Consider the following 27570-nt stretch of genomic DNA (forward strand, 5'->3'; position numbering starts at 1 on the left):
AGCCAGACTAGAAAATGGCAATCCTACTTTTTTCAGCTGACAACTCAAAAGGTTGAGCACCTGAGAAGTCAGGACCAGGCAGACAACATAAAGATATTGAGTTTCTGGCAAGTACTGAAGCTGACTCTTGCCTACATCATAATTCCAGTGTTTCTAGAGTAGCCTTGGTAAAAACAATCAGTACTAGTACTTAGTGTGATATTACTGTTCCCTGCTGGTCACTCTCTTCTGGCTTATATCCAAAACACTTCTTCTTTGTGATTAAGGTTTGCTGCTGAATTAGAACTCCATTTTTGCTTCATCCACAGGAATAAAACGAAAACTGTCTTTAAGAAAACCAAACTTCTTTTTACTATTAAAAAACATATTTAAGACAGCATGGAAAGAGCCTCTCTGCATTGGGGCAGGATTTGGGTTTGACCTGAGAATCATGCTGTGTTAGAGCAGTAAAAAATGACAATAGACTTGAGAGTCAAGATGCTGGAGGAGGCTGGAGCCTCAGGACTTGCTATCATGGACAAGTCCTTTCCCTAAACCTAATATCCACCTAACCAAGGAGCTATACCACAGTGAGACTCTAACGTGAAATAGTACTGCCTCCTGGCCTCAAGCCCTTCACACCTCTGACACACCATTACGACTCACTTTTTTCTTAGACTCTTTTCTTTAAGTATAGTTGCTTTACATTGTTGTGTTGTTTTCAGTCGCTTAGTCCTGTCCAACTCTTTGAGACCCCTTGGACTGCAGCCTGCCAGGCTTCCCCATCCTTCACTGTCTCCTGGAGTTTGTTCAAATTCATGTCCATTGAGTCATTGATCCCATCCAACCATCTCATCTTCTGTTGTCCCCTTCTTCTCCTACCCTCAGTCTTTCCCAGCCTCAGGGTCTTTTCCAATAAGTTGGCTCTTCACATCAGGTGGCCAAAGTATTGGAGCTTCAGTTTCAGCGTCAGTCCTTCCAGTGAATGTTCAGGGTTGATTTCCTTTAGGATTTACTGGTTTGATTTCCTTGCAGTCCAAGGGACCCTCAAGAGTCTTCTCCAGCACCCCAGTTCAAAAGCATCAATCTCTGATGCTCAGACTTCTTTATGGTCCAATTTCACACCTGTATATGTGTGAAAAACCATAGCTGGAAAAACCATAGCTTTGACCATGTGGACACTGTTGTGAGGATTTGCTTTTAATAATCCTAATGACATACAGAGTATGTGTCCCCATTTAACAGGTGAAGTCTTTTCAAGATTGCTCAAGCTCTGCCTGGAGGAACGAGGAATCTGTGAAAATAGAGCATGTCCTGTGTTAACACAGCTCCTGCTCTGCCACTCTGCCAGTCAGGCTCTGATCCAGACACCCACCCTCACTAAGGAGGGGCGGGGTTTTGGGCGCACAGGCTGTTGATCCCTTGCTGAGGCTCTGGCGGGTGCGTCAACAATGCTTCAGCAACCACCCTCATTTTCATGGTCTAGATCATTTGTAAGTTTTGGGGCACCTGTCATCCTGTCAGCACATCTTTGACTGCCTTGGAAAGCAAATTTATTTCAGGCCTGGGCTTTGTAGAACGTTCATACTCTAGCATGAGAAAGATGTGCAAGGAAAATGAAGACTAACAAACCAGGGTCAAAGCCTGGAGAAAAAAGGCAATATTTTAAGGAAGGTGATTGGGAAGAAGTGGGGCTTGAGCAGAGAACTGAGAGAAAAGATTGGGTGTCAGAGAGAACAGCAAACTCCAAGTTCCCAGTAAAGAAATGTTAGTGAAAACAGGTTGGCATAGTGATCACGATACCATGCTTTACTTTTCCTTCACCCTAGATGGGAGTGGTAAGGACAGGACGAAGTTGGGGGGACCAACTGAGAGAACCCAAGGACCTCTTCTGTTCTAGTAGCTTATTTAAGGAGGGAACACAGTCTGGATTCAATCTGTAGCATAGAACATTTTCAGAGTCAAATATAAACAATTTGATATATGAATAGCAGGTGAAGAACGTTCTAGTCTGCCAATGTGTAGACAAGCCCACAGGCAGAGAAAGGTCTTTTAGCCTCAGAGCCTCATCATATCCCTGAAGTGACAGGAATGGTTAATAACCAGGCTCTCTCTCCCAACACTCATCTCACGTCTTCACTCCGACCTTCCTAAAATGAAGAACCGTAACTCATCTTTAAGAGTCTCAGCATGTTCCTTACCTATGCTTCACTCTTAAATTCCATTCATGACTTGGCCAAGGCTTAGGCTTTCACTCTCATCACTTTCTCCCACACACATACTCTAAACTACTTTTCCTCATCAGCTTGGAGGTGTCATCTTTGAACATACCATTCAAATGTTCAGATGTGTGCTTTCCTTGGTGTACTTTCTCATCTCATCTCTAAATTGAAGGTGGGGCATGGACGGCTTCTATTTATATTTGTAATCCTAGAATGGGTACTAACAGGTCTTCAGAGCCTGTTAGCAAATAATTAAATTATAAATTAATTTAAAAGTCACCCCTAAAAGCCCTTTCTGTACCCAAGTGCTTTCCTCAAGTGGTCACACACAACTTGTCATGTATGTGGAAAGTAATTAGTGGCCCAAGGCCACTGGCCCAAAACCCAATGGGGGGGCCATGAGAGCAGCCTTGTGAATCTTTATGATTGGCTTACAAAGATCAGCACAACCCATGCCTCCTCTACCCCCAAGACACTACAGATGAGATCTTTCTCCCTTTGGGAAGGGAAGAGAAAAGGAACTCAATCAATAGTTCTTCCTTTTAAATTTGGCTGCACCATGCGGTATCTTAGTTCCCTGACCAGGGATTGAACCTGGGCCCTCAGCAATGAGAGTGCAGAGTCCTAACCACTGAACCACCAGGAACTCCCTCAGTCAATATTTCAAGTAAAAACTTAAGTAGAATTCTTACCCCATCTTCCCCCCAAATTCTGCCCACATTCTGCTTCTTTTTTTCACTGAAGACAATAAAATGACCTCCTCCAGCAAGTCTTTATGAAGTAGAACTGAGCACAAAGCAGGACTGAGCACAGGAAAACAAGGTTTTAATTTGTACAAATAAAGAATAACATAGACAAGGCTGGGCAGGGGGTGGGGGTGGAGTGAGGGGAGATAGTACTGACCAGAGGGCTTGAGTCACCAGGGAGAGAGTTAAGTGCAGCTCTACCGCGTTCTTGTCCCATTATGCCACACTCCCTGGACATCCATGGGCAAATGGCCCTTGTACTCCTCCCCACCCCGACCATGTTTGCCTCCCAAATCGCTGCCACTCACCACTCAGCTGAGGAAACTGAACAAGTCACTGCCATTTTACTAGAATGTGGGTAATAATATGTTCCATAATAATAGCCTCTGTCTTGCCCTTGCTGGATTTCAGTTTCTTTAGCTGCATAACCGGGAAGACTGGATTAGATGTTATCAGAAGGTCTTCCCAAATCTAAATATTCTGAGTGAAGGTTACAAACTAGGGGAGGCTGGAAGAAGAGATGTGAAATCTGAACAGTGAGACTTGGGGAAGCTGACTGACACATAAAATTAGTAACTGGCCTGAAAGCAAAAAACTCCATATTCTGGTTCTCAGTTTCTCTGAATTTCCAAAGCCTGTCAACAATTAACATAGTAGGAATTTAGAACAGCACACTCATCATTGTTCATGGTGGTGGTGGTTTAGTAGCTAAGTCGTGTCTGACTCTTGCAACCCCATGGACTGTAGACTGCCAGGTTTTTCTGTCCATGGAATTCTCCAGGCCAGAATACTGGAGTGGGTTGCCATTTCCTTCTCCAGGGGATCGTCCCAACCCAGGGATTGGACCCAGGTCTCCTGCACTGCAGGCAAACTCTTTACCAACGGAGCTTCAAGGGAAGCCCATTGTCCACTAATTTGTTTGTTTCCTAAAGAAAATAAGCATTGTCTACTTTCTGTATCTGTAGGTTCTCCATCTGTGGATTCAGCCAAATGCAAATGGAATATTTTCAATGCAGAACCCGTGGATACAGAGGGCTGGCTCTAACAGCCTTGAGCATCCGTGGATTTTGGTATCCATGAGGATCCTGGAACCAGTTCTTCATGGATACCAAGGAACAACAAATATAAATTCTTAATTTAATTCTTTAATTGCTAGCAGTAGACACAGGAGGTCAAGTTTTGTGTAGGGCCCTTGGAGCCTAAAGCATAAAACCATGAACTTTTCCAAAGCTCTTTTTTTCTTCCAGAAGAAAACTCATACCTATTTACCAGGTTATAGAAGTTGAGTTTCTATAATGAAATGTAGAATTTCCTTCTTCTACAGATTTACTGCTCCATTTGTCAGCCGTAGAGGAATTGAGAAATTAATATGGAGATGATCACACTAGAAGGCTTTTATGCTTCATAACATGCCCATTGCTGCAAATAGATAAGGTCGTGAAATGGACATATTACAATAAATTTAGGGGATGGGATGGTTAGAAATTAAGTATAAAGTTTTAAATATTGTTCATAAAATTAAGCCTTTCTGGTGAAAAGGACATTCAGATATTTTCTGAATTCTTGAATAGAGAAAGCACAATAGGATGTGATAAAGTACATTCAGATGGGATAATAGGCACACATTCATAAAGGACCAAAGACAGGAAAGATATAAATAAGAGTGGTCAGGGTGGAAAGAGTGCATATGTGACAGTTCAGCTGCAGTCAGCTCCCTTTTACCCAGGAAGAGCAAGCAGGGGGTATTCCTGGGGCCCAAACACGAAACAGGTCTGCAGAGCAGGAGGGAGACTGAGTGTACCATTTCCACAGAGCCTGCGAAGCAGACTGAGCCACCCAGGACACAGCCCTGCGAGTCTGCTGGAGGCCTAAGGTCTAAGGAGCCAAGACAGCGGCCTCAGCACATTCAGGAAGGGAGAATTTCATCGTACCTCATCTCTGCAGGCTTTCAGTCTGGATGCTTTTGGGTCATAGGTTCTGTGTCTGGATGCTTTTGAGTCACTTTTGCACAGGTAGAGGCAGAGCCTTGCCAAGGGCAGTCTTAGCAGTGAGGATGGCTCTTGGCCAAAGTGGCAGACAAGTGTGAGACTGACCCTGTGGATAAGAGGGGTCTAGGGGACTGTGAGGTGAAGATGGGTTCTCTCAAGTACAGCTGAGCCCCAGAGGCAATCTGATGATGCTCCATGTGTCTTCTAGCCTTGAGGAAGGAGAGCCCCCAGCGACTGTTCTCCACTCCAGGTCAGGTCAGATTGATCTGTACTTGGGAATTTTTACACTTGACTGCAAAGCACAGTTTGTTTTATGCACTACACTCCCGGTAATAAGCCTAGGACTTTGTGCTTAGCATCCTATACAAATTCATGCTGCAAGAAACTAAGTATAAATAGTCTAGAAAAGATACAAGCAAGAAATCTTCCAAGTCAAGTTGTGTTTATTATGATTTACGCTCATGTTATCAGTCTCAGGTACTAGGCTAAGCAGGCATTTTTGTGTTTTAATTCAGTATCCAAATGGTCTGATGTAGGTTCTGTTAATCCTGTTTTTTATCTCTGGGGTAACAGTTTCACGATTAAGTCATCTGCCCAAGGCTGCTGCTGTCGAACTTTAGACCATATTCCTGCTTTGTTACCTGTATCCCATCACAGATTCAATTCCTTTGATTCCTTATGTGGGTATGAATAAAGCAGTGATGCAGGAAGACGTGCAGAGGTATTGGCACAAAGGGTGTTGGGATCTAAGTAGCGTTTGCATGTTTCCCTAGCAGACACAAGCTAGTTGAGATGACTTCTGGTCCAAAGACCCTTTGTGTCAGTACCTCTGTGTGTCCAGTTTTAGAATCCAACGTGGATAACTGGGCCAATATATAAACAAAATGTAGGCCTAGCACCAAGGGACATGAATGGGCCCAGAGCAGCAACTAAGCCGTTCTGGCAATGCTGGAAAAATATATCATCAGTGCTTTCTATGGAGAGATTTTCAATTAAAAGGGGAAAATGATGGAAGAAATTTTCACATATTGAGGTATAGGGAAGTCATTCTGGCTCCTATATGATTTAATTTGAACTTTAGGTTAACTGAAACAGCCTGCTTGTAGCCTACTAAACATACATTGTATATTTGCTTTAACCGCAAAAGTGTGTCTAGTCAAAGCTATGGTTTCTCCAGTAGTCATGTATGGATGTGAGAGTTGGACCATAAAGAAAGCTGAGCACCAAAGAATGATGCTTTTGAACTGTTGTGTTGGAGAAGACTCTTGAGAGTCCCTTGGACAGCAAGGAGATCCAACCAGTCAATCCTAAAGGAAATCAGTCCTGAATATTCATTGAAAGGACTGATGCTGAAGCTGAAATGCCAATATTTTGGCCACCTGATATGAAGAACTGACTCATTTAAAAAGACCCTGATGCTGGGAAAGATTGAAGGTGGGAGAAGGGGACAACAGAGGATGAGATGGTTGGACGGCATCACTGACTTGATGGACATGAGCTTGAGTAAACTCTGGGAGTTGGTGATGGACATCACTCCTGGAGTGATGCAGTCCATGGGGTCGCAGAGTCGGACACAACTGAGCAACTGAACTGAATTGATTAAGGAAAAATGTATTAGTATTTAATATTATAGACACTAAAGCCCCCACCAAGTGGAAGAAGTTAAGAACATGATGACCAGACTGTAAGCCATGACATAAGCTGCCACAGTTTCAAGAGCTGGCCTCAAAAAATATGGGAACAAAATGGCTCTGGAACTGAAGATGAACTGTACCTAAACAAAGTCAAGATGATGCTGGTTACCGGTTTCAAGAGGACTGTCACAGCTGACTGTGCTGTTTTGCATGTAGCCCCCTTCCTTCACCAATAAAAGCTCTGGTCTGCTGATTGCCAATGGGCGGTAGTTGGCCTTTGGCAACTGACTCCACTCTCAGTTGCCAGCCTCAGAAATAAAGCAAACTTTTTCCTTTCCATCAACCTTGCCTCTTTATTGGCTTTTGGGCAGCAAACAGCTGGACCCTACTTTTGGTAACAATCTCACTTCTGGGCATATATCCAGACAAAACTAATTCAAGAAGATAAATGCACCCCTATGCTTATACCAGCAGTATTCCCAATAGCTAAGACATGGAAACAATCTAAATGTCCTTCAACAGGTGAATGGATAAAGAAGATGTGGTGCATATAAACAGTGGATTAATACTCAGCCATAAGAAATACATGAAATAATGCCATTTTCAGCAACATGGATGGACCTAGAGATTATCATACTAAGTGAAATAAGTCAGAAGGAAAAAGAGAAATACCATATACTACTTAGGTGTGGAATCTAAAATATGCCACAGATGAACTTATCTACAAAGCATAAATAGACTCACTCAGAGAACAGACTTGTAGTCGCCGAGGTGGGGGTGGGTGGGTAGGGAGAGGGATGGATTGGGAGTTTGGGGTTGGGAGATGCAAACCATTGTATAGAGAATGGACAGATAAGGTCCTACTGTATAGCACAGGGAACTCTAATAAATACCCAGTGATAAAATACAATGGAAAAGAATATGAAAAAGAATGTATATAAACGTATAACTTAAACACTTTGCTTCACAGCCAAAAATTAACAACACTGTAAATCAACTATACTTCAATAAAATAAACTAATAAAAAGCAGTTATTTTAATATGAAGTTACCATTTACCACAAATTGTTACAGAAGTTAAAACAGTACACAGTGAAATATATAAACAGTTTTTATTGAGATGTTTCAGCTTCTTTTTTTGTCAGGTTAGTCAGTTTGTAAAGACGTTAACAGTTCCTGTAGGAAAAGAGACTTGAAATTAGAGAATATGCATTACATTAAGACAAAGCAAAAACACAGAGATGGTTGAGCTACACAGAAGTGAGCAGAGATCGCAGGATGGGGGTGGGGGACATAAATTTTAGGGGTAATGTTAATTAACCCTAATTACACCTCGCTTCACCCCAAGTAGTACTGAGCCCCTTTTGGAAGTCCAGCAAAAGCTGAATTTCTTGATTACATGTATGTTTCACTTTGGTGTGAACAACTTGAGACTGAACAGAATCAGCAATCCAAAAAGTTACTGAGCGTTCATTTGGTCTACATAACAACATCATTTGCCAGTAACAAAAAGCTCTTTAAGTTAACATGGCCTACTTTCACTCTGCTAGGATTTTTTGGTAAGGGCATTCTGTGACTGGACCTCACCTCATGTTTTCCTCAAAGACTCTTCCCAGACATACCTGTTCATCATAAGCTTCATTGACAAAAGTCTCACTATTCATTAGATTCTCCTCTTCTTGGTCATTTTCTTTATGGCAGGTCAAATTTCTTGATGATGCTGTCCTGTTTCTAGAAATCAGAGAAAGTCAAAAGAGTTGTTCCTTAAGGTAGAAGCTGGGAATGGGGCATGGTTCGAAGACATTAACTCGTCCACTATGAAAAGTTATGAAAAGGAAATGGCAACCCACTCCAGTACTCTTGCCTGGAGAATCCTATGGAGGGAGGAGCCTGGTAGGCTACAGTCCATGGGGTTGCAAAGAGTCAGACACGACTGAGCGACTTCACTTATGAAAAGTTATTGTTATGGGAACGATGTTGTGCTTTTATTGTCTCTATAACAAAGAACTGACCTAGAATGGCCAACACTTGAGTCAGTTATGATTTGTTACTAGGCATTCATTGAACTTCCAAAATGTTGTATCTTCTCAGTTGAGAGGAAACTAGGAAATTAGTCAGTGAGAATTGAATCTAAAAACAGGTAACTAGCAACTGGACATAGATGAGTTAAGAAAGCAGGTTAATGTAGAAGACAGATGCGACTGATAGTCAGAAGCACAAGGGAAGCACCTCAATTCATCTTAACATTAACCAGTGTTACTTTAGGCAAAGATATACCATTTCTCCTGGCCTTTTCTCCAGTCTGTAAAGTGAAGGCTGTACAGAGGAGATGTAACTTTAAAGGATTCTAGTTCTCTCTGTAATGTTTCTTGATATGTATTCTGTACTGTTTCAGGTACTGTGTGTTAGTCACTCAGTCAAGTCTGACTGTCTGCAACTCCATGGACTGTAGCCCATCAGATCAGGCTCCTCTCTGTCCATGGGGTTCCCAGGCAAGTTTACTGGAGTGGGTTGCCATTCCCTTCTCCAGGGGATCTTCCTGACCTAGACAGAGTCAAACCCGGGTCTCCTACATTGCAGGCTGATTCTATACCATCTGAGCCAGCAGGGAAGCCCCAGTGTTTCTTGATATATAGGCTGCTTAATATCCCTTCCCAATATGTTTAATCAGTTCCCTTCAATTACTGTATCTTCCTAAAGCTTATTTTGTCATCATTCTTAATCATTTGAGTCATTCTTTTTTGTTTCATTTGTTTCTTTAATCCAGTGACTCTTGTTTTACATAAAACTTTATGCTTTTGCCTTAAATCTCTCTTATAAGCTTATCTCACCTCTTGTCAAGGGCTATGTTTGTCCCCCTAAATTTCATATGTTGAAGTCTAACCCCTAGTACCTCCAAATGTGACCATTTTAGGGATAGGGTCCTCAAAGTGGTAATTTATGTCAAAAGGAAGTCATTAGGGTGGGTCTTAATCCAACAGGACTAGTGTCCTTAGAAGAAGAGGAGATTAGGACATCAACATGTAAGAGGGAAGACTACATGAAGACACAGGAGAAGCCTGTATCTACAATCCCAGGAGAAAAGCAACCCTCGGCCTCAGAAGAGACCAACCATACTGACACGTTGATTTCAGACTTCCAGCCTCCAGGACTGTGAGAAAATAAATTTCTGTTGTCTAAGACACCCACTGGGGAGTGTTTGTTATAGCAGCACTAGCAAACTAACACACCCAAGAAATTTTCCCTCCAAACAGTCATTGGCACTGACTCTGCCTCACTGGAGGCTTCCCAGGTGGCGCTACTGGTAAAGAACTTGCTTGCCAATGCAGGAGATACAGGTCTGATCCCTGGGTAAGGAAGATCCCTTGGAGAAGGAAATGGCAACCCATTCCAGTATTCTTGTCTGGGAAATCCTATGGAGAGAGAACACTGGTCGGCTACAGTCCATGGGGTCGCAAAGGGTCAGATACAACTTAGCAACTGAGCATGCATGCACACACACTTCCTCATTAGAGGGGACTCTCCTCACTTTATGCCTGAGACTATGCCCCTGACTGCTTTTACATTATAGTAAAAGCACTGCCCCTGACTGCTCCTTACATTATGGTTTGCTACAGGTCTCACACAAAGATGGTCTCAGTTATGATTTTTCCAGGTCATCTAACAGATAAGTCTGCTTCATTGCTCAAATCTTTCCTCAGAGAACAAATTTCTACAGTGGATTCATACCTCTGATCTCATTAATCTTGTTTTAGTTTTATTTAACAAGCCGCCTTTAGAATAAAATTCTCCCATGAGGACAAAAGTGGCTGCTCACCGCTTTAATTTGTGCTCTCTTCTGAAATATACAAATGCTCCCAGAATGACCAGAACAACCAGTAGGGCTATGGTTAGGCTGAGGGCAATGTGGCCAGGGGCAGGTCCATGGGCGGCTGCTTCGCAGAAGTCTCCGCTGTAGCCCATCAGACAGTTGCATTTTCTCAGCTCTCCTTGCATTGTACAGATTCCCCTCCCACTGCAGAAATCGCTGCTACAGAGCAGAAGTTTTTCCCTGTGTGAATCCTTGGGCTGACCTCCTTCCTTGGTTTCTGGAGTCTCGCTCTCTGGAGCAGGAATCGGAGGGGTTAGGATTTTTCTGACAGGGTAATTCATTCCTTCTGGACCTGGAGATCTAGTCTTGGTGGACTTGGTACCCTGGAGAGGTTGGACAGCTTTTGGTGTCAGTCTCTTTCCAGACTCTGACGTTTTAGGTGTTGGTGTTGAATGGGTTGTATCTGGATAGGTACCTGCAAAAACAGTAGGTGTGAGTACGAGTGTATATACAGGTTTGTTATTGTCAATAACTATTTCAGAAGAATAAGAATTCCAGTGAACTTAACTGGATAAGTTTGAATTTTTGAAATCACAATCACTACCATTACTTTGGGCTTCCCTGGTGGCTCAGATCATAAAGAATCCACCTGCAATGTGGGAGACTTGGGTTCCATCTCTGGGTTGGGAAGATCCCCTGGAGGAGGGCATGACTAATCCACTCCAGTATTCTTACCTGGAGAATCCCCATGGACAGAGGAGCCTGAGAGGCTACAGTCCATGGGGTCGCAAAGAGTTGGACACGACTGAGCGACTAAGCACAGCACAGCACCGTACTTTTGACAAAACAAAAAACTATCAAAAGCTGATTTAAAAACTACACATCTAAAGGCACTTAAAATATTTGGTTTCTGGACCGGCGTAGTCTATCATACCAATCCATTTTCAAATGATGACATGCAGGATTTTAGCCAAGGTAGATGCCACCAGTTCCAAAAGTGTTTTCTCTATAAGGATGAGTGTAGTAGATCGAAGTAGTATATATCTAGACTATAAGGATTAAGTTTATCTGTAAATATGTCACATTTTTTGAGTCCAAGTAAACTGTAGGTTTAGCAAGACGTACAAGTTGCAAATATTGAACCAAGTTTGGTGGCAGGGTGGGAGGGACACTCATAAAGCAGGGAGCAGACAGACAACAGGGTTCTATCCAAAGAGCAATCCAAGAGTTAAGTTTATGTTTAAAGCATTTCACCATGTTCTCTGTCATTATTGACACAACTGTTACTCCTCAAATGGAAGACAAAAGTACCAGGAGTGGAAAGAGCAGAATTAGCAATAAAAATGCTTCTTGCTTCTGTCCTAAGCTGGCCTCACAGGAGCATTTCCAATCCTGGGCATTTAGGATCCTTGATGGTAGGTTACATCCAAAGGAATTCAGCTTAATTTTATATACCCAGTACCATTTCCCTCAAAAAAGTTTTATATGTAGTCAGGGTGAAATCATCAAGAAGCAAGGTCAGCTCTTAGGCCCAGCACATCAGGAATGGGAGGGCAAAAGAAGGTTAGGTTAGGTTTTAAACCAGAAACCTAACCTAACCTCAAGGTGGTAAAGGTGATAAATTTCTCACTCATTTACCCCCATCCTTGAGTCATTGCCAACACAGGACTAGCAACAAAAGCACCCTTAATTGCTGAAAAATAGAATCGACTATGGGAATCAAAATCCCTTATCTTTCCCATTTAAGATGAAGTGTTTAGAGGTAATAAGTAGTCTTCCAGCTAGTCAGGTTTTACAGAAATAAGAATTTACATTGAGAAGTCAGTGATAACTCTTCACTGTAAGGCTCCTTTTCAGATCTCTTCCTTTGCTGGTTATGACTAAGCCCACTGTCTCTCTAATTCTATCGTGAAGGGGACTTAGATACCAATGGAGCTATAGCTGATGATTCCAGCAGAATTAGGTATTATGATTACTCAGCTGTCTGGCCACGACAACACCTTCCCATGAAGGCATGGTTTGGAACAATATTTCTATAACAACCATCTATAGCTAGCATTTAAGGATTAACTTGACAGTGTTATAATAATATGACAGCTTTCTACACACCCTCTTTAATTCCTTAATAACTCTGAGCTAGAATATGCTCCTTCCACATTCAAAAGGGGGAACCAGGACAAGTCAACTAGTTTGCCAACCTCATACATTCCAGGTGATGCTATTGTGATCAGGGGCTGAACTGGATCTGAGTTAGATGAGTGCTCTTTCAGGCAACATATACTGTCGAGCCCTGTGGAGTGAACTATCATATGGCCTACTCTAAAATCGAATTGAGGGGACGTTAGCTTTTTACAAAGAGTCCCCATAATCTATATACAATTGCCCATAGTTAGAAGTTTCATATTGTTCAGTTTAAAGAGTACACAGTGAGAAGGAAAAAACAGTTTAAAGGATAAAATCTTGAGGAACACTGTGGACTTAAATATTATTAAAGGTAAATCACCAAGGTGACCAATGGTGGGTCTCGGGTAGGAGTTACTCACAGTCCATTTCATCAGATCCATCCAGACAGTCAGCATGACCATCACAAACCTGTGTGGCGGAAATGCATTTCTGACCATCCTTACAGGACTGTGATGGTGCAGAGCATCGGACAGCTTCAAGACACTTCTTTATGTCATCCAAGTAGTACCCACTGGGACATTTACAAGTCTGTCCTTCCGGCTTTGGTAAACAGATATGGCTACATCCTCCATTGTCTTTTGAGCAGTGGTTACTACCTGTGGATCCCCACCCCCCAAAAAAATACTGATTTAGACTATTTCAGAAGGCTCTTCTGTAAACTTTCTGCAAATAGACCATCAGAGTTAGAGGACCCAGATTTTTCAGATTTTTTCCCCAGAGTAGGTGGCTTTTCAGTTTAATTCCTTTTAGACAACTAAGAACCAAGTGATTGGTGATTCTTCTTCATGGATAAGGATGGCTTTAGAATATCAGGAGTTCACATCTGTAACTGTGACTAAGCTAAACATAAGTTTATATTGATTTCTCCAACTCTAATCTATCACCATATGGATCATTCTAGCTTCCTTTGCTTGGTGATCTGTAAATTCTCAATAGTGAGAAAACTGTCTCCTATCACCTGCCATCTATTTACTTCATTGCTCAATTCTAGTAAACATATATAGTGGTATCAGAATTGTTAGTCTGTGCCCCAGTGGGAAACAAATTTATCAAGGAGGGTACAGGGCTTATGTATCACTTTTTTTGCTTCAGTGTTAGACTCCACTCATTTCCAGAGTTACTTTGCTCAGCACCTTTTCTACCTTTTCAGGAACATTGTTTCATACATTTGTAGAACAGTTAGATTGTTTTGTCACAGTTTGTGTTCCATCCTAGAATCCCCTGACCTTCTAAATGATTTTTTTAAATTTGCACATCTTAAGGTTTACTCTTTGTGCTATGAAGTTCCATGGGTTTTGACAAATGCATAATTTAACATATCCACAATTACATAATGATACAGAATGCAAGCCTTAAAAATATCCCCTGTGCTTCACCTATTCAACTTTCCTCTTCCCCCTCCTTCCTGGAAAACACTGATCTTTTTTCACAGGGTCTACAGTTAGACTTTTCCAGAATGTCACATAAGTATATAGCCTTTTCAGACTGGCTTCTTTCACTTTGTATCATGCACTTAAATTAATCCATGTTGTTTCCTGGTTTGAGAGTTTGTTTCTTTTTTGTGGCTGGCTAATATTCCATTTGTACCACAGCTTGTCTATCCATTCACTTATTCAGGGACATCCTGATTGTTTTCAGTTTTTTGTGATTGTGAATAAATTTGCAATAAACATGCATGTGCACAAAGCAAAACAAGCCAGTAGTTCATATAAAGGACCAGCTTAAGAAAAACTGAGGTAAACTTGGCTCATCCAAGATCCCCTGTAAGTTCTCCTTTCCCTTCACATCATGTAGCCAAGATATTAACTAGAAGGGCCTTGATAAAGCTCTCTTTAGATGAGAACTCAGAGGCTATGGTCTCTCTCATCCCTCTAAGAGTCACAGATACAGAGAACAGATTGGTGGACTCAAGAGGTAGGGGTTAGATGGTGGGGGACAAGAGTCTAATTAAGTCAGCCATGTATATTTCCCCATAGTTCTCCAAGGCTTCTATCTCAAGCTTTGACTTCTGGTGAGGCTTTATCTCTTGACATATTCCAGGAATTCTGGAATAGATTATGGATATAACGAAGATAAAGTGTACTTCAGAAATGACAGGGTCCCTCAGTTAGGCATTTGCGTCTATAAGAAAGGTGGAGAAATACATGCAAGCACCCTCAAGTTGATATTTGAAAGATAAGTTAACATCAAAAGTAGATGTAAGTGACAATGAGTAGAATGAAGAACAGTTTCACTCTAGAACTAAAAGGGGATTTCCGGTTTTATTACAACTGTAATTCAGTCTTCAATAAGAGAACATAAAATTGGACCCAAGTATACCAAACCCATGGAGAAGGCCCTGGCACCCCACTCCAGTACTCTTGCCTGGAAACTCCCATGGACGGAGGAGCCTGGTGGGCTGCAGTCCATGGGGTCGCTAAGAGTCAAACACGACTAAGCGACTTCACTTTCATTTTCATGCATTGGAGAAGGAAATGGCAACCCACTCCAGTGTTCTTGCCTGGAGAATCCCAAGCACGGGGGAGCCTGGTGGGCTGCCGTTTATGGGGTCGCACAGAGTCAGACACGACTGAAGCGACTTAGCAGCAGCAGCAGCATACCAAACCCAAGCCCAATATCCTTACCACCATTGTGTCTCCTGGCTATGCAACAGGACTAGCTATAAACAGAAGCAGACCATACATAACTGCATGAAGATAAGAGTTATATAGATCTACAGGAATGTGTCAGAGAAATATTTTACTGGGAAACACAAAGATATTCCAAGGAGATACTATAGGATGGAACAACTCCATCATAGGGAAATCCAGTCGACTTCAGTGTTGTTATAATCACTGCAAGGTTGCTTACCCTGTTGGCTAAGTTTACTGTAAACTTTTAAATCCACAATCTTCTGGTCTACTTGGAACCACCGGTTTTCTGAAAGTTCTGCTTTGCTGTACCAAACTTTACTGATCTGGGCTAAAACAAAAGGCAGTGAACAATCATTAACAAAAGTGAAATTTATCTTACAACTTCCTGGACAAAGAATACTGCTCAGTATGAAAACTGTCACTCATCTGGAAAAATTCTAGTTAAATAACAGGAGTTTTACAGAAGAGACATGCATTTTTTTAAACCTAGTTCCTGGGAAGAAAGTTAAAGATCAGTAAAAGCCGTTTTGTGCTTTTGCCGAAAATAAAGTCCAGTGAATGTATGTCTAGCACATTCATAGACATCTGGATACACAGAGAGAAAAGTAGGATATATGATAGATGAAAATTCAGCTCAAGCAATTGATGGGTAATGATTTTAGGCATTCTCCCAGAACAGCATTTCTAAAAATGGCTTATTTGTAACAAAAGTCACCAGGGGATCTTAAATGGCAAAGGTCTCACCACATACCTAACAGTTTAGCATCTTTGCGGTAGGATCTGATAACTTATTTTTGCAGTTCTCATGAGGCCAGCCCAACTGGTCGAGGGACCAGCACTGGGAAATTTAGAGAGACAGATTTACTTTAAACAGCCTTTTCCAGTTTTACCAGACCTAGACTCTAGTCAGAAATAACATACTAGAAAGAATACTGTGGTTTAGACCATTTCTTTGAATACTAGAAATATCCAGCAAGTATAGAATGCTCTGGAATTCACCTAATACTTTCATGTGTACCTAGTCAATCAAGACAGGTACACTTCCCTCATGTTACAGGTAAGGTGTTATAGCTATCAGCTGACAAAGCCACCTGGTCCCAACTCCTGGCCCAGTTCTCTCTGTACCATACCCTGGTGTCCTTCAAAGCAAGAGCCTCCTACAAAAGCCAGAAATCTCAGGCAGAATGAGATAAAGCACATTCACATGTAAAGAGTAACCAAATAAGTAAAAGCTCCCCCAAATCACACAGTCACTGTTAACATTTATACACGTTAAATTAGGGAAGCTGCTTAGCTATTCCTCCGCAAGAAACACACTGCCAAAGATCAGTGCTAAGCAGTAGCAGATTTGCTTTAGATATCCAGGAGTAAATTCAGCTCACAAAGATAATCAGATGTAGAATTAAGACCTACCATCATCCACGGTGGTCCAGAACATCATGCCTTGGCCATATGTAAACAGGTTAAGGCCCTGAATTCCTCTGCGGTCTACTCTGTATCTAGAGCCGTCTTGTTGAATACTTTCTATGAGTCCTCTCCCTAGAAGGAGAGGGCCAGTTAATTTCTGTTTGGAGCCCAAACAGCTGTACTCCATCCTGTAGCTCTTTATATCTTGTCCTGCCTCCCTTCCAGAAGGATACATGCATTTCCTGAAAACTAGTTCTTATTCATTCTAAAAGTACTACACAAAGATTTACTCATGCATATTTGTTAGGTTCTTGATTTCACCCCTTCACCAAGAGGCAACTGCATGACTCTCTGAGCTAATATATGCTGCTCAGGATGGGGACTGATTGTATTTGTTTAGAAAGTGGTACAGAAAATGTAAACTCAGACCTAAAAGCCATTTGAAGTTACAGCTGAAGACTACAAACCATCACTATTTCTCTGGCCGAGGTCCCTCACCCTCACACTTAGGGTGGAGAAGTTAACTGCTCACCAGGATCAGCCCAGTACAGACGAGTCCCTGCATCTGAAAAGCTCAGGCCCACAGGGACCTGGGGTTTCCGCCAGAGCACCTTCCTCCTGCTGCCGTCCATGGAGGCGCATTCAATGCTGGAGCCACGCCTACCATCATCCTGGGGACCCAGGTCCACAAAGCACATGACTGCAGTTGGCGGGTGGAGTACGACACAGGTTGGGCGATAGAGACTTCCACTGAGCAAGACGGTGGAGTACTGGCCTCTGGGGGAAGCTATGTTGATGTGAGCATTCTCACTACCAATCCAGTATATGTTTCCACTCAACCAGTCCACAGCAAGGTCAGTCACTGTGCCCTCCACGGATATGATTTTCCTCCAGGAGAGCTTTCCAGAGTCTTTGAGCCTCAGTAGCCAGATATCACCCGTATTCCACTCTGTCAGGTAGAGCACCTTCTCCTGGGTGACGTAGTCCATTGATGCAAGCTGGTTGACATTGGTAAAGGGAAGAATCCTATGTCCTGGTAAAGTTGCTTGTCCTCGTGAAGCATCTAGATTTTTCAGATAGATCTGTGGGGGAAAATTAATTGGATGGCACCAGTTGAGACTAGTCAAATTCTTCATCTTGATTTTGAATTCATGTTCAGATACTTACATTCAGATTTTCACACAGTCTTATTGCCTAAAAGCAAATTGCATTTCTCTCCCTCCCTGTAGTTTCAGGCCCTTAAAATTCCTTGAATTCATATGCTTGAAATATTTACTCCTCTGTGAAAGGCCTCCCCCCTTAACTTTTTAAAATTATTTTTACTGAGATAAAACTGACATACAATACTATGTAAGTTTAAGTTGTACAATGTGTGGGTTTGATACACTTATATATATATATATATATGAAAGGCCCTCTTCTTTAAATGAGACTTCAGTCTGAAGATCTTACTGAAACTGAAGTTGGTCTTCCAACCCTAAAATTTGCTTTGTCATTTTATTTATTTATTTTTAAATATAAATTTATTTAATTGGAGGCTAATTACTTTACTATATTGTAGTGGTTTTGCCATACACTGACATGAATCAAAGTCATCAAATCCTCTGGATATGAGAAGTTAGGGGTGACTTGCTTGTTAGTACCTTTTCTCCTCCTATGATTTAAGAAAAGTGTCCTCACAAAATGTACTTACCTCTCAGGCTAGAACCCAGCCAAGATTCTTGTATTTGGAATTACTCTGCATCATCAGCTAGGTGCTTGGACAATTCAAGTGAATTAAATATTATGTCAGATCCCTAGCCTCATTGTGTTCTGAGGTGCTAAGCGTTTCTTAAGGAATCTAAGTAGGAGTGGTCTTCACTTCATAGCTACTTTTTTTTTTGGTCATCATAGCTCCCAATACACAGTGAATATTCAAATTTAAATTGTATTTGAAGAATATCCCAAAGGGAAGAAATTCAAGGAATTCAAATTACCCAAAGTCTGAAATAGACTGTGGCCCAACCATGTGACAGAACAGGATAGTACCTGCATGATAACTGTGGGCAACCCAAGGAACAGAAACGCAGATTCCTTGAGGGGAACACAGTTGACACCATCATCTGCAAGCAGGAGTCCAGCTGGACAGCGACAGCTTCCCTTGGATTGTGGGCTCAGAAGGCACAAGTGAGAACATTCAGCGTCCAGACAAGGATTCGAAGACCTGGGCTGTAGCACTTCGTGCATTACCTGGAAGAAAACACCTAGATGTCACTACATGTTGAATCCTTAAAAACAGCAAGTAACTCAACCCTGCCTTTCAGTCATTATAGATGCGGTCCCTGCAGTTTGTCCTTGGGCAGCTCATACACGTAGCCTTCCCAGGGGGGATCAGAGGATATTTTGAAGCATCAACTATAGACCTTTAGTCCGTAAGGCTGTTCCAAACGCTTGATGAGGACAGCCCGGTTCTTGCCAGTCATCTTTTTCATGCGTTGTACTGTTCTCGTCTTCATTTCAGACCAGAAGACTTCATCCTCAAACACAGCCACTGAGAAGGGGCTCTTGATTTGTGTTAGCTGCAACATCTAAAACGGTGATGGTGAGGTTCCCGGGATGAGTTTTACACAAGGCACATGACATTTCACACAAGGCTATTACCAAAAGAACACTTACGCTAATACCAGTACCATCTAGGTTGGCAGAGCCAATGCAGTGAAATTTGTCATCAGACCAGAATATCTTCCAACTCAGCTGGTCGAGAACTATGCTAGTTGGCCAGCCGAGACCTTGACTGAGGAGTATTTTTCTGCTGCTCCCATCCATTCCAGCTTGTTCTATTTGAGGCTCTCCTCCAATTTCAGACCAGTACATTAGCCTATGTGGATAAAAGTCAGCTTTAAGACAAAGTATTACCTCACAGAAAATAACACCAATTCATTCCTCAAAACTCTGATTTATAGCCCAGTTATTTCTTTCCCTCAAACTTAAACTTGGTCTATGCCTTAAACATAATTTGTGAAGTAGTAAAAGAAGGTTTTCTTTGAAGTTTTATGGTGATTGTTCATTATTTAGGGATATAATATCTATTATGACAGCTGTATAGGAAGTCTAAAAAATACATTAGACCCTAGCCTGGAAAACATCCAGGGAACCTGCCAGTCTTTTCTGGGCTAGAAAGTCCGCTAGTTCCATGGACAATGGGTGCTTCAGATCACATTCTTGGTCATAAGCCATTAGATCCATCAGGAAACTCCTGCCAGTCTCCTGAGGACCATGTTACCAGATTCCTGGCTGGAGGTATTGAAAAGATGAGGAAAAAAGAGGGAAGGTATCTGACCTAGGTCACCTCTGGATCCTGAGTTTTGCTCTATCTTGTTCTTACATTTGATACACACATGGCCATCCCAATTAGGGCTTTGCTTGGAGAAGTAGGAAATGCTGCCTCCAAGCTCCTGGCCCTTTGCAGAGAGAAAGGGCTCTGGACCGAAGAGCTCAACCCCCACATCCAACTCCTCTGCCCCCATCAACACCCCCCAATCACATTACTATAAACACCAGCCCTAGTTCCATTCTCCCTCCTCCTGCCATTTTAAAGCCATACAGATTCTCCACTCAGGGGGACACCTGTTTGTTTTAGCCAAAGAAAGTATAGGTGGGCCACCAAGTGAGCAAGCCTACATCTCACTTTTCTGAAATAAAGGTGTTTTTGCAGGAGCTTTCACAACTACTATGGTATGGCTGGCTCACATCGTAAGCCATCGTCAGACAAGGTTTCTATTCCCTCACTCTGTGTTGAGGGAACACAACCGAAGTGGAACCAAAGAGGCACAGACCTGACATTCTTGACCAGGCCTTGTGATACCCGGACTCACCCATTTAGGGGATCTAAAGCCAAAGACCGTGGTTGGTTCAAGTCATTGTCCAGGACAACCGTGTACTCAGATTTTCCTCTCCAAATTGCAGTCAACTGAATTGCCAAAATCTGGCCAGCTGTCCCATCTGTCCAATAGAGATTCCTCCCGATCCAGTCAACCACTATGCAGTCTGCCTTTATCCCTGAGGAGAAGAAACTGTTCATCATGTGTACTTAAATTACAGCTTTTCAGAAGGTTGAAGCTCACAGACCTCAGACTTGCATGCCACGTTAATTCATTTTCCAACTGATATATGCATCTCCATCAGAGCAGTCTTAAATGCTCCAAGATACTATTTGCAGAAGAAGATGACCATTATGAGTAATGGTCACTGGCTGATAGTTTGACTGACTCTGATCAACAGAGATGGAAACTTCTCATTTCTAGCTAACTATTAATAATAGCAAGACTTGACCACTTGTAGTTTAGAAGATATAAACCAATGTTTAGAAAGTTCATGGCCACTCATCCTATTGTTCATGCTATGTGTAATTAGTAAGGGCAAGATGAGAGCCTCTTATAAGGAGACAAACCTTTCACCATAGTCCCCTTCTTCTTCATGTCCATGCTTATCCACTGAATACTCTGGGCCCCGAGATCGGTCCAGAAGACTTTCTGATCCACTAAGTCATAGTCAATAGAAAAAATAATCAGGTTCTTGTCTGTAGTTGCCAGAATATCTTCTTTCAAACTCCGCATCCCATAGAGGAGTAGTTTAAACTGGATTGCCACAAGGAGGACTGGTTCTGTACCTGTCAAAAAAGAACTGCTTTCAACATGGCCTTAAGGAGTTTGATTGGTGAGCCCAGCACTGGCTAAGGAATCAGAGGACAAAGTAGTTTTTGCTTTCTTATTGACAGGGCTGTGGTACCAGCTCACTGGCATCTAAGTAGTTCTTCCCTTGATGTAATGGTTAAGCTAAAACATGGTTTAAAGATACTTAGAATAAAGGCATCATTAGCCTAAATTGAAAACCACATTTATAACTAAATATTTGGTGTTAGGTGGACAGGAAAGAAGGGCTTGTCTAGTCTTAAGGTAAGGCTGACCCATGGTTACAGAGGTTTAACTTATGGGTTTGTTATAATAACGCCTTATTTGTAGATACTTTCAGATTCAAATTCAAGGTATAAAATGAAAGTGAAAAGTGAAAGTGAAATCACTCAGTTTACAAAATATAAAAAGGAGGCTTTGGAACTGTGCTTGTCTTGTTCTGAAGACAAAGCAGGCCGGAACACTTAAGACCTAAGAAAGAGATTTGCATTGGTATTCCGGGATGTCATAGGACCTCAAGCTCTCAACCTACAGTTGAGATATTTGCAGCTGCATTTACCAGTTGCTTTACAGGTATGGCCATCAGGCTCCAGTGAGTAGCCAGGATGACAGGCGCAGGTGTAGGAGCCCTTTGTGTTGACACAGGTCTGACTGCAAGGGTGACCACCCAGCCTCTGGCATTCATCCACATCCTCACAGATCTGGCCACTGCTTTTCAGCTCAAAGCCTCGCTCACAAGCACATACCTGACAGAGGTTGGAAAACATGAAGACTTTCTAAAGGCAAGGTACACAGTTGATAAAAAAAGACCTCAGCTTTGATATAAAAAGCACAGGGCGATATGCTCCATGTCAACAACTCAAACTGTTCTTTGAACCAACTTCATTCTGAATGCAGTCACTCTCTCCATCTCCTGCTGCTCGCCCCACACCCTTGTCACCCCCAGGGGTCCCAAGTTAACAAAGATGTCCAGTTCAGCCCAGGCCACCTAGGACTCCATCAGAATCTGTAAGTGAAGAGACCCCTGGATTTCACTGAACTGGTTGTCTACCAACAGGACCAGACATCAGCATAGTTTTCTTCCACTTCCACAAGTTCACCATGTTCAGCCAACTAATAATGCCAGACCAGAACAGGGACAGTTCTTGACTGAAGGGCAAGTCATATTCTAAATACTCACACAGAAAGGACTTCCTCACAGGTACTTAGTTTCCTGAGCTGTAGCATGGCGGGGAGTTACTTGACTCTTGGGACAAATCCCTCCAAACATTGTCTCACCGTGAATGTCGCAGTAGGGGAGTTTCTGGAGCTGGGGGACAGGGTTCCAGAAGACGGGAGAGGGGAAAGGAACTAGACAGGACTGGGCAGAAAGCCTCAAGCAGGGGCACGTGGGAGGAGGGCTCAGGGCGGCTCCGCCGTGGAAGACTCGCGTAGGGAGCAGACAGCCCGGCTGAGGATGACCGCCTCTCCCCACACCGAGGCTCCAGCCGCCAGAGCACAGAAAGAGAAACCACTCACAGGTCCGTGCGGGGACGGGTAGCAGCTGTGGAAACACTGTCCCTGGCGGCAGGCGGACGAAGAGCACTGCCCGCCCTCGTCGGAGCCATCGGCACAGTCTCGCTTCCCGTCACACACCAGGCTGAGGTCCAGGCAGGCGGAGGGGTGACACTGGAACTCGGAGCTCCCACACTTCTCCGGGGGGCCTGGAGAACGACTTTCTGCCTTTATAGTCAAACCCTCTGCCACACCTCCCTCCCACAGCAAGGTTCTCGCGCGTACAATCAAGACCTCCATCCCCGTAGAGGGATGGATTTTGGCCCCGTAGCATTTGCTCACTGAGCTGGGTTCCTGCGCAGCTGCGCCCCTCGGAGGCCGCCCGCCTCCTCGCCCTGTACTTACATCCCGTCTCGTCGCTGCCGTCCCCACAGTCACTCTGCCCATCACAGCGCCAGGGCTCGGGCACGCACTGCTCCCCACTGGCACAGCGCCACTGCCTGGAGCCGCAGCGAAGCTCCCTGGAGTCACAGTCCTGAGGAGACAGTGAGCGACTCCGTCAACTCCCAGGTCCAGAGCCCAGGAAGGGGCCTGGGTTATGAGAGAACCCTCAAGTCCCCTCTTCAATGAGGCCAGAGATGTGGATGATAAGCAACGCCTTCCTCAGTTGGAGTTCAGACGACGAATTGTGGGTGATACCAACGTGGATGGGAAAGTGGGAAGGAGATACCTTATTCTGTAAACTGACCAGCCAGGAAGTCTTAATTCGTTTAAGAACCTACAGCTTGTTTAAAAACAACTAGACCTTATGATGATCGTTTACCTAGGTTGGTTCACTTTTTCTATTTCATATTCAATGGTCCCATTTCATTTAGTTTATGTTTTTCAATTTCTCCATCTTTTCTTTTTTCTAAACATTCTTTCTCAAGCCTTTATCAAGCATAGTAGAAAAGATTTTGTGTGTGTGTGTGTATATATATAGTATTTTTAAAAGTGAAAGTGATAGTCACTCAGTTGTGTCCGACTCTTTGCGACCCCATGGACTGTAGCCCGTCAGGCTCCTCTGTCCAGGGAATTCTCCAGGCAAAAATACTGGAGTGGGTTGCCATTTCCTTCTCCAGGGGATCTTCCCGACCCAGGGATTGAATTTGAGTCTCCTGCATTGCAGGCAGATTCTTTACGGTCTGAGCCATAATACAAAACTTATGAATTTTTGCCTAACTAAAAAATTCATGACATTTTGATTCCACTTGTTTGACTTAATACGAATAGAATGCTGTATTTCTAATGAAAACAACAGATATGCAACAAGCAACAAAGATTTACTATATAGCATAGGGAACTATAGTTAATATCTTATAATAACCTATAATGGAAAATAATCTCAAAAATAATATATGGATATATGTATAACTGAATCACCTTGCTATGCATCTGAAACATTGTAAGTCAACTATACTTCAATAAAAACTATATTAAAAAAGAACCTATGACTGATTCACATTGATATATGGCAGAAACCAATACAATATTGTAAAGCAATCATCCTCCAATTAAAAAAAAATTTTTTTTAAAGTATAAGCAAAAGAATCTGCTCTAGGAACTCTTCTTAGAATTCCCACCATTTCTAATGCACACTCCAGCATTTGTACCTAATCTGACTGGGATTCTCAGAACTGCTGCAGGGAGAAGGGTATTTCAGATCTGTGCACCTATGATACAGCAGCACCTTAAGATATAGTTTCAGCCCAGCAGACACTACCCATTCTATTGATGAGAAAATAGAACATCACCACAGAGCTGCTTTCTTAAGGTCAAAAGTGAGCAGTAGGTTCAAAATTGGGCTGCATCTCACACAATGCAGAAGCAACGGTGTATGTTACGGGAACTGGTTAGGCAGGGCTTCAAAGCATCTCTCTAAACAAGACGTTCAAGCTATGACCATCAAGACCTAATATTTGCAAAGCTCCTCCAATAAAGATCTTACAAGTTTGACTTTCAACCAGAGGATCTTAACATTTTGGACACTGTGATGCAGTTACAAATGGCTTTATGGGCAGAGATTGTGGGAGACCTCTGTTCGTACATTTTCCCAAGTTTTCTGGTGAGGAAGCACAAGTTACTGTTGTGATTAGGAGTCTACAGTGTTTTTTTTTTTTGAAGGAAGAGTGGGCTACCTTCTCGTCAGTTCCGTCTTTGCAGTCTAAGTCATGGTCACATATCCACTCTGCCAACACACACTCCCCACTCCTCGGGCACTTCACCTCCCCTGACGGGCACGGCAGGGGCCAGGCAGGACAGCCCTCTTCATCCGAGTGGTCCAGGCAATCACGGTTCCCATCGCAACGCAGGGAAGAAGATACACACTGGCCATTCTCACATTTAAATTCAGATGGGCTGCATTTTTCATGAACTGAAAAACAAAGCTTTAGGTAACAACTCAGCCAGATGGAGAAGAAGCAAGTTGATGGCAAATAAAATGGTTTGAAGACTCCCAGTCTTCTCTTGTTACCTTAGGAATTAAGCCCCAGTGGGGGTTAGGGTGGGAAGGTGCTTCAAGCAGAGTGTTAGGACAGAAAGGGCCTATAAGCTAGCCCAGAAAATCCTCCTGTCCTGGAGGATGAGACAGGGATGGGAGGACATGTAGGAGGATGCTGGGACAGGCAGGGGAGTGGGATTCTTGCCTGGGACCCTAATGTGAGTTGCCCCAACACACCTTTCCAATTGAGGCTGAAAAGGCACCATTTTGACCTCAAGTTTTCACTCTCAGACTAAAAGAAGTATGCTTTTTTGTAATCCTTTTTGTTGTTTAGTCCAGCAAGTCATGTCTGACTCTTTGTGACCCCCATGGATTTTCACCCACCAGGTTCCTCTGTCCATGGAATTTTCCAGGCAAGAATACTAGAGTGGGTTGCCATTTTCTCCTCTAGGGGATCTCCCCAACCCAAGGATCAAACCTGCATCTCCTGCATTGGCAGGCGGATTCTTTACCACTAAGCCATCAGGGATGTCTTGCAATCATTTAGGACCATGTTTTCCATGTTTTTTTGTTTTGTTTCTTTTTACTTTCTAGTGATTTTTCTATCTAAAAGACCTCAAATGTAGTGTTGAAGTGCTGTTTGGTGCTCCTAAGGGTAAGGAGTCTACAGTGTATCTTATGGGAAAATATACATGCATTCAATAAGCTCTATTCTGCATGAGTTGTGGTGCTGCTGGATATTACTGAGTCAACAATACATGATAAGTCATCTTTAAACAGAAACACACATTTTAAAAAGGTTCTATATTGATCAGTTGACAAAAATGTGACCAGAGACTCTAAGAAACCTCACCCTGCATATTTTCCAGGAGCAATGATCCAATATCCTCTAATTCAGTGTTCATGGCAGCTTTATAGAACATAACTCCCACAAATAAGGAGAACTGACTACAGTGTAGTTCGAAATACTCCAAGTAACTTCCATGGAACTTACTACATCCTTGTTCGTCTTTTCCGTCAGAACAGTCGGGGTGGCCATCACACAGCCAGCTCTTGGGGATACAGCGGGTCTTGTTGTCACAGCGCAGAGAGCAGTCTTCAACGGGCTTCCAGCAGCCCAGCTCATCGGAGCCATCCAAGCACTGCTGGGCTCCATCACAATGATATTTCTCCTCAATGCACTTGTTTCCATCCAGACACTGGAAGACCCCTTCCATGGAACAAGTCAAAAGCAAGGACCATATATCTTCATCAAGCTGAAGTTTTATTACTAAATTAACTCAACCCTTATTCTGGAGTTCGAGGGGTAGGTAGACTAATCTTGAGTTGGGTGTGCATGCTAACTTGCTTCAGTCGTATCTGAATCTTTGTGACCCTATGGACTGTAGCCCACCTGTCTTCTCAATCCATGAGATTCTCCAGGCAAGAATACTGGAGTGAGTTGCCATACACTCCTCCAAGGGATCTTCTCAACCCAGGAATTGACTGAACCCACATCTCTTATGTCTCCTGCCTTAGCAGGGGGATTCTTTACCACTAGTGCCACCTGGAAAGCCCATTTGAGTTCTATATATACATATTTTTTAATTTTTTATTTATTTGGCTGTGCCGGGTCTTAGTTGCAGCACATTGGATCTTTGATCTTTGTTAAGGCATGGGGAATCTTTAACTGCAGCACGCTCTTAGTTATGGCATGTGGGATCTAGTTCCCTGACAGAGATCGAACCCGGATCCTCTGCATTGGAAGGTGGAGGCTTAACTACTGGACCACCAGAGAAGTCCCCTGAGTTCTATATATTAATTGATCCATAAGTGAGCTTTAATAAAGTGCTAAGGTTAATTAAGCTGAACTAGGTCCTTGAAATACTAAGGCTTCATATTGATTTGGTTACTTGAACAACTTGTAAAATACAACCAAGTCAGTTATAAGTAGTCCATTTAGGAAGGCAATGGCACCCGACTCCAGTACTCTTGCTTGGAAAATCCCATGGACAGAGGAGCCTGTTAGGCTGCAATCCATGGAGTCGCTAAGAGTCGGACACGACTGAGCGACTTCACTTTCACTTTTCACCTTCATGCATTGGAGAAGGAAATGGCAGACCACTCCAGTGTTCTTGCCTGGAGAATCCCAGGGACGGGGGAGCCTGGTGGGCTGCCGTCTATGAGGTCGCACAGAGGCGGACACGACTGAAGTGACTTAGCACAGCATAGCATAGCATGCCAATATAAAGGCAGCTATTGGAATACTTAGGCAAATTTGAGGAAGCAAGGAAACTATAGTCAAATTATACCTGGCAAAACACTATGGACTTAAATGTGATAAA

The 27570-nt window shown here is 42.9% G+C and overlaps 1 protein-coding gene and 1 non-coding gene across 2 annotated transcripts; both read right to left on the reverse strand.

Annotated features, from left to right (window-relative positions):
• Nucleotides 1-2774: 2774 nt before the first annotated feature.
• TRNAE-CUC (transfer RNA glutamic acid (anticodon CUC)) lies at nucleotides 2775-2847 on the reverse strand. The gene has a single exon. It is a non-coding gene; the product is annotated as a tRNA-Glu (tRNA).
• A 4817-nt stretch (nucleotides 2848-7664) lies between these two features.
• LOC527981 (very low-density lipoprotein receptor) lies at nucleotides 7665-26580 on the reverse strand. Its single transcript, XM_059882349.1, has 17 exons — nucleotides 26241-26580; nucleotides 24945-25180; nucleotides 23173-23302; nucleotides 22792-22976; nucleotides 21833-22019; nucleotides 21033-21251; nucleotides 20458-20641; nucleotides 19259-19460; nucleotides 19006-19170; nucleotides 18632-18832; nucleotides 17136-17685; nucleotides 16610-16735; nucleotides 15414-15524; nucleotides 12923-13159; nucleotides 10386-10854; nucleotides 8191-8299; nucleotides 7665-7744 (listed from the first exon to the last, which is right to left on the reverse strand). The coding sequence occupies exons 1-17, from the start codon at nucleotides 26461-26463 to the stop codon at nucleotides 7715-7717; spliced, it is 3564 nt and encodes a 1187-aa protein (XP_059738332.1). The 5' UTR covers nucleotides 26464-26580; the 3' UTR covers nucleotides 7665-7714.
• Nucleotides 26581-27570: the final 990 nt, after the last annotated feature.

Source organism: Bos taurus, chromosome 27 (genome assembly GCF_002263795.3).
Source record: "Bos taurus isolate L1 Dominette 01449 registration number 42190680 breed Hereford chromosome 27, ARS-UCD2.0, whole genome shotgun sequence".
In the NCBI taxonomy this organism is placed as follows: domain Eukaryota; kingdom Metazoa; phylum Chordata; class Mammalia; order Artiodactyla; family Bovidae; genus Bos; species Bos taurus.

Bases quoted from the DNA above. Each gene is read 5' to 3' on its own strand.
- LOC527981 (XM_059882349.1), bottom strand. From the start codon at position 26,463: ATGGAAGGGGTCTTCCAGTGTCTGGATGGAAACAAGTGCATTGAGGAG. The intron at 22,020-22,791 runs GTGAGTGGTTTC...AACCTCTGTCAG, and splicing joins ACCCGTCCCCGCACGGACCT to GTATGTGCTTGTGAGCGAGG. The intron at 21,252-21,832 runs GTAAATGCAGCT...CTTTTTTGACAG, and splicing joins CCATACCTGTAAAGCAACTG to GTACAGAACCAGTCCTCCTT.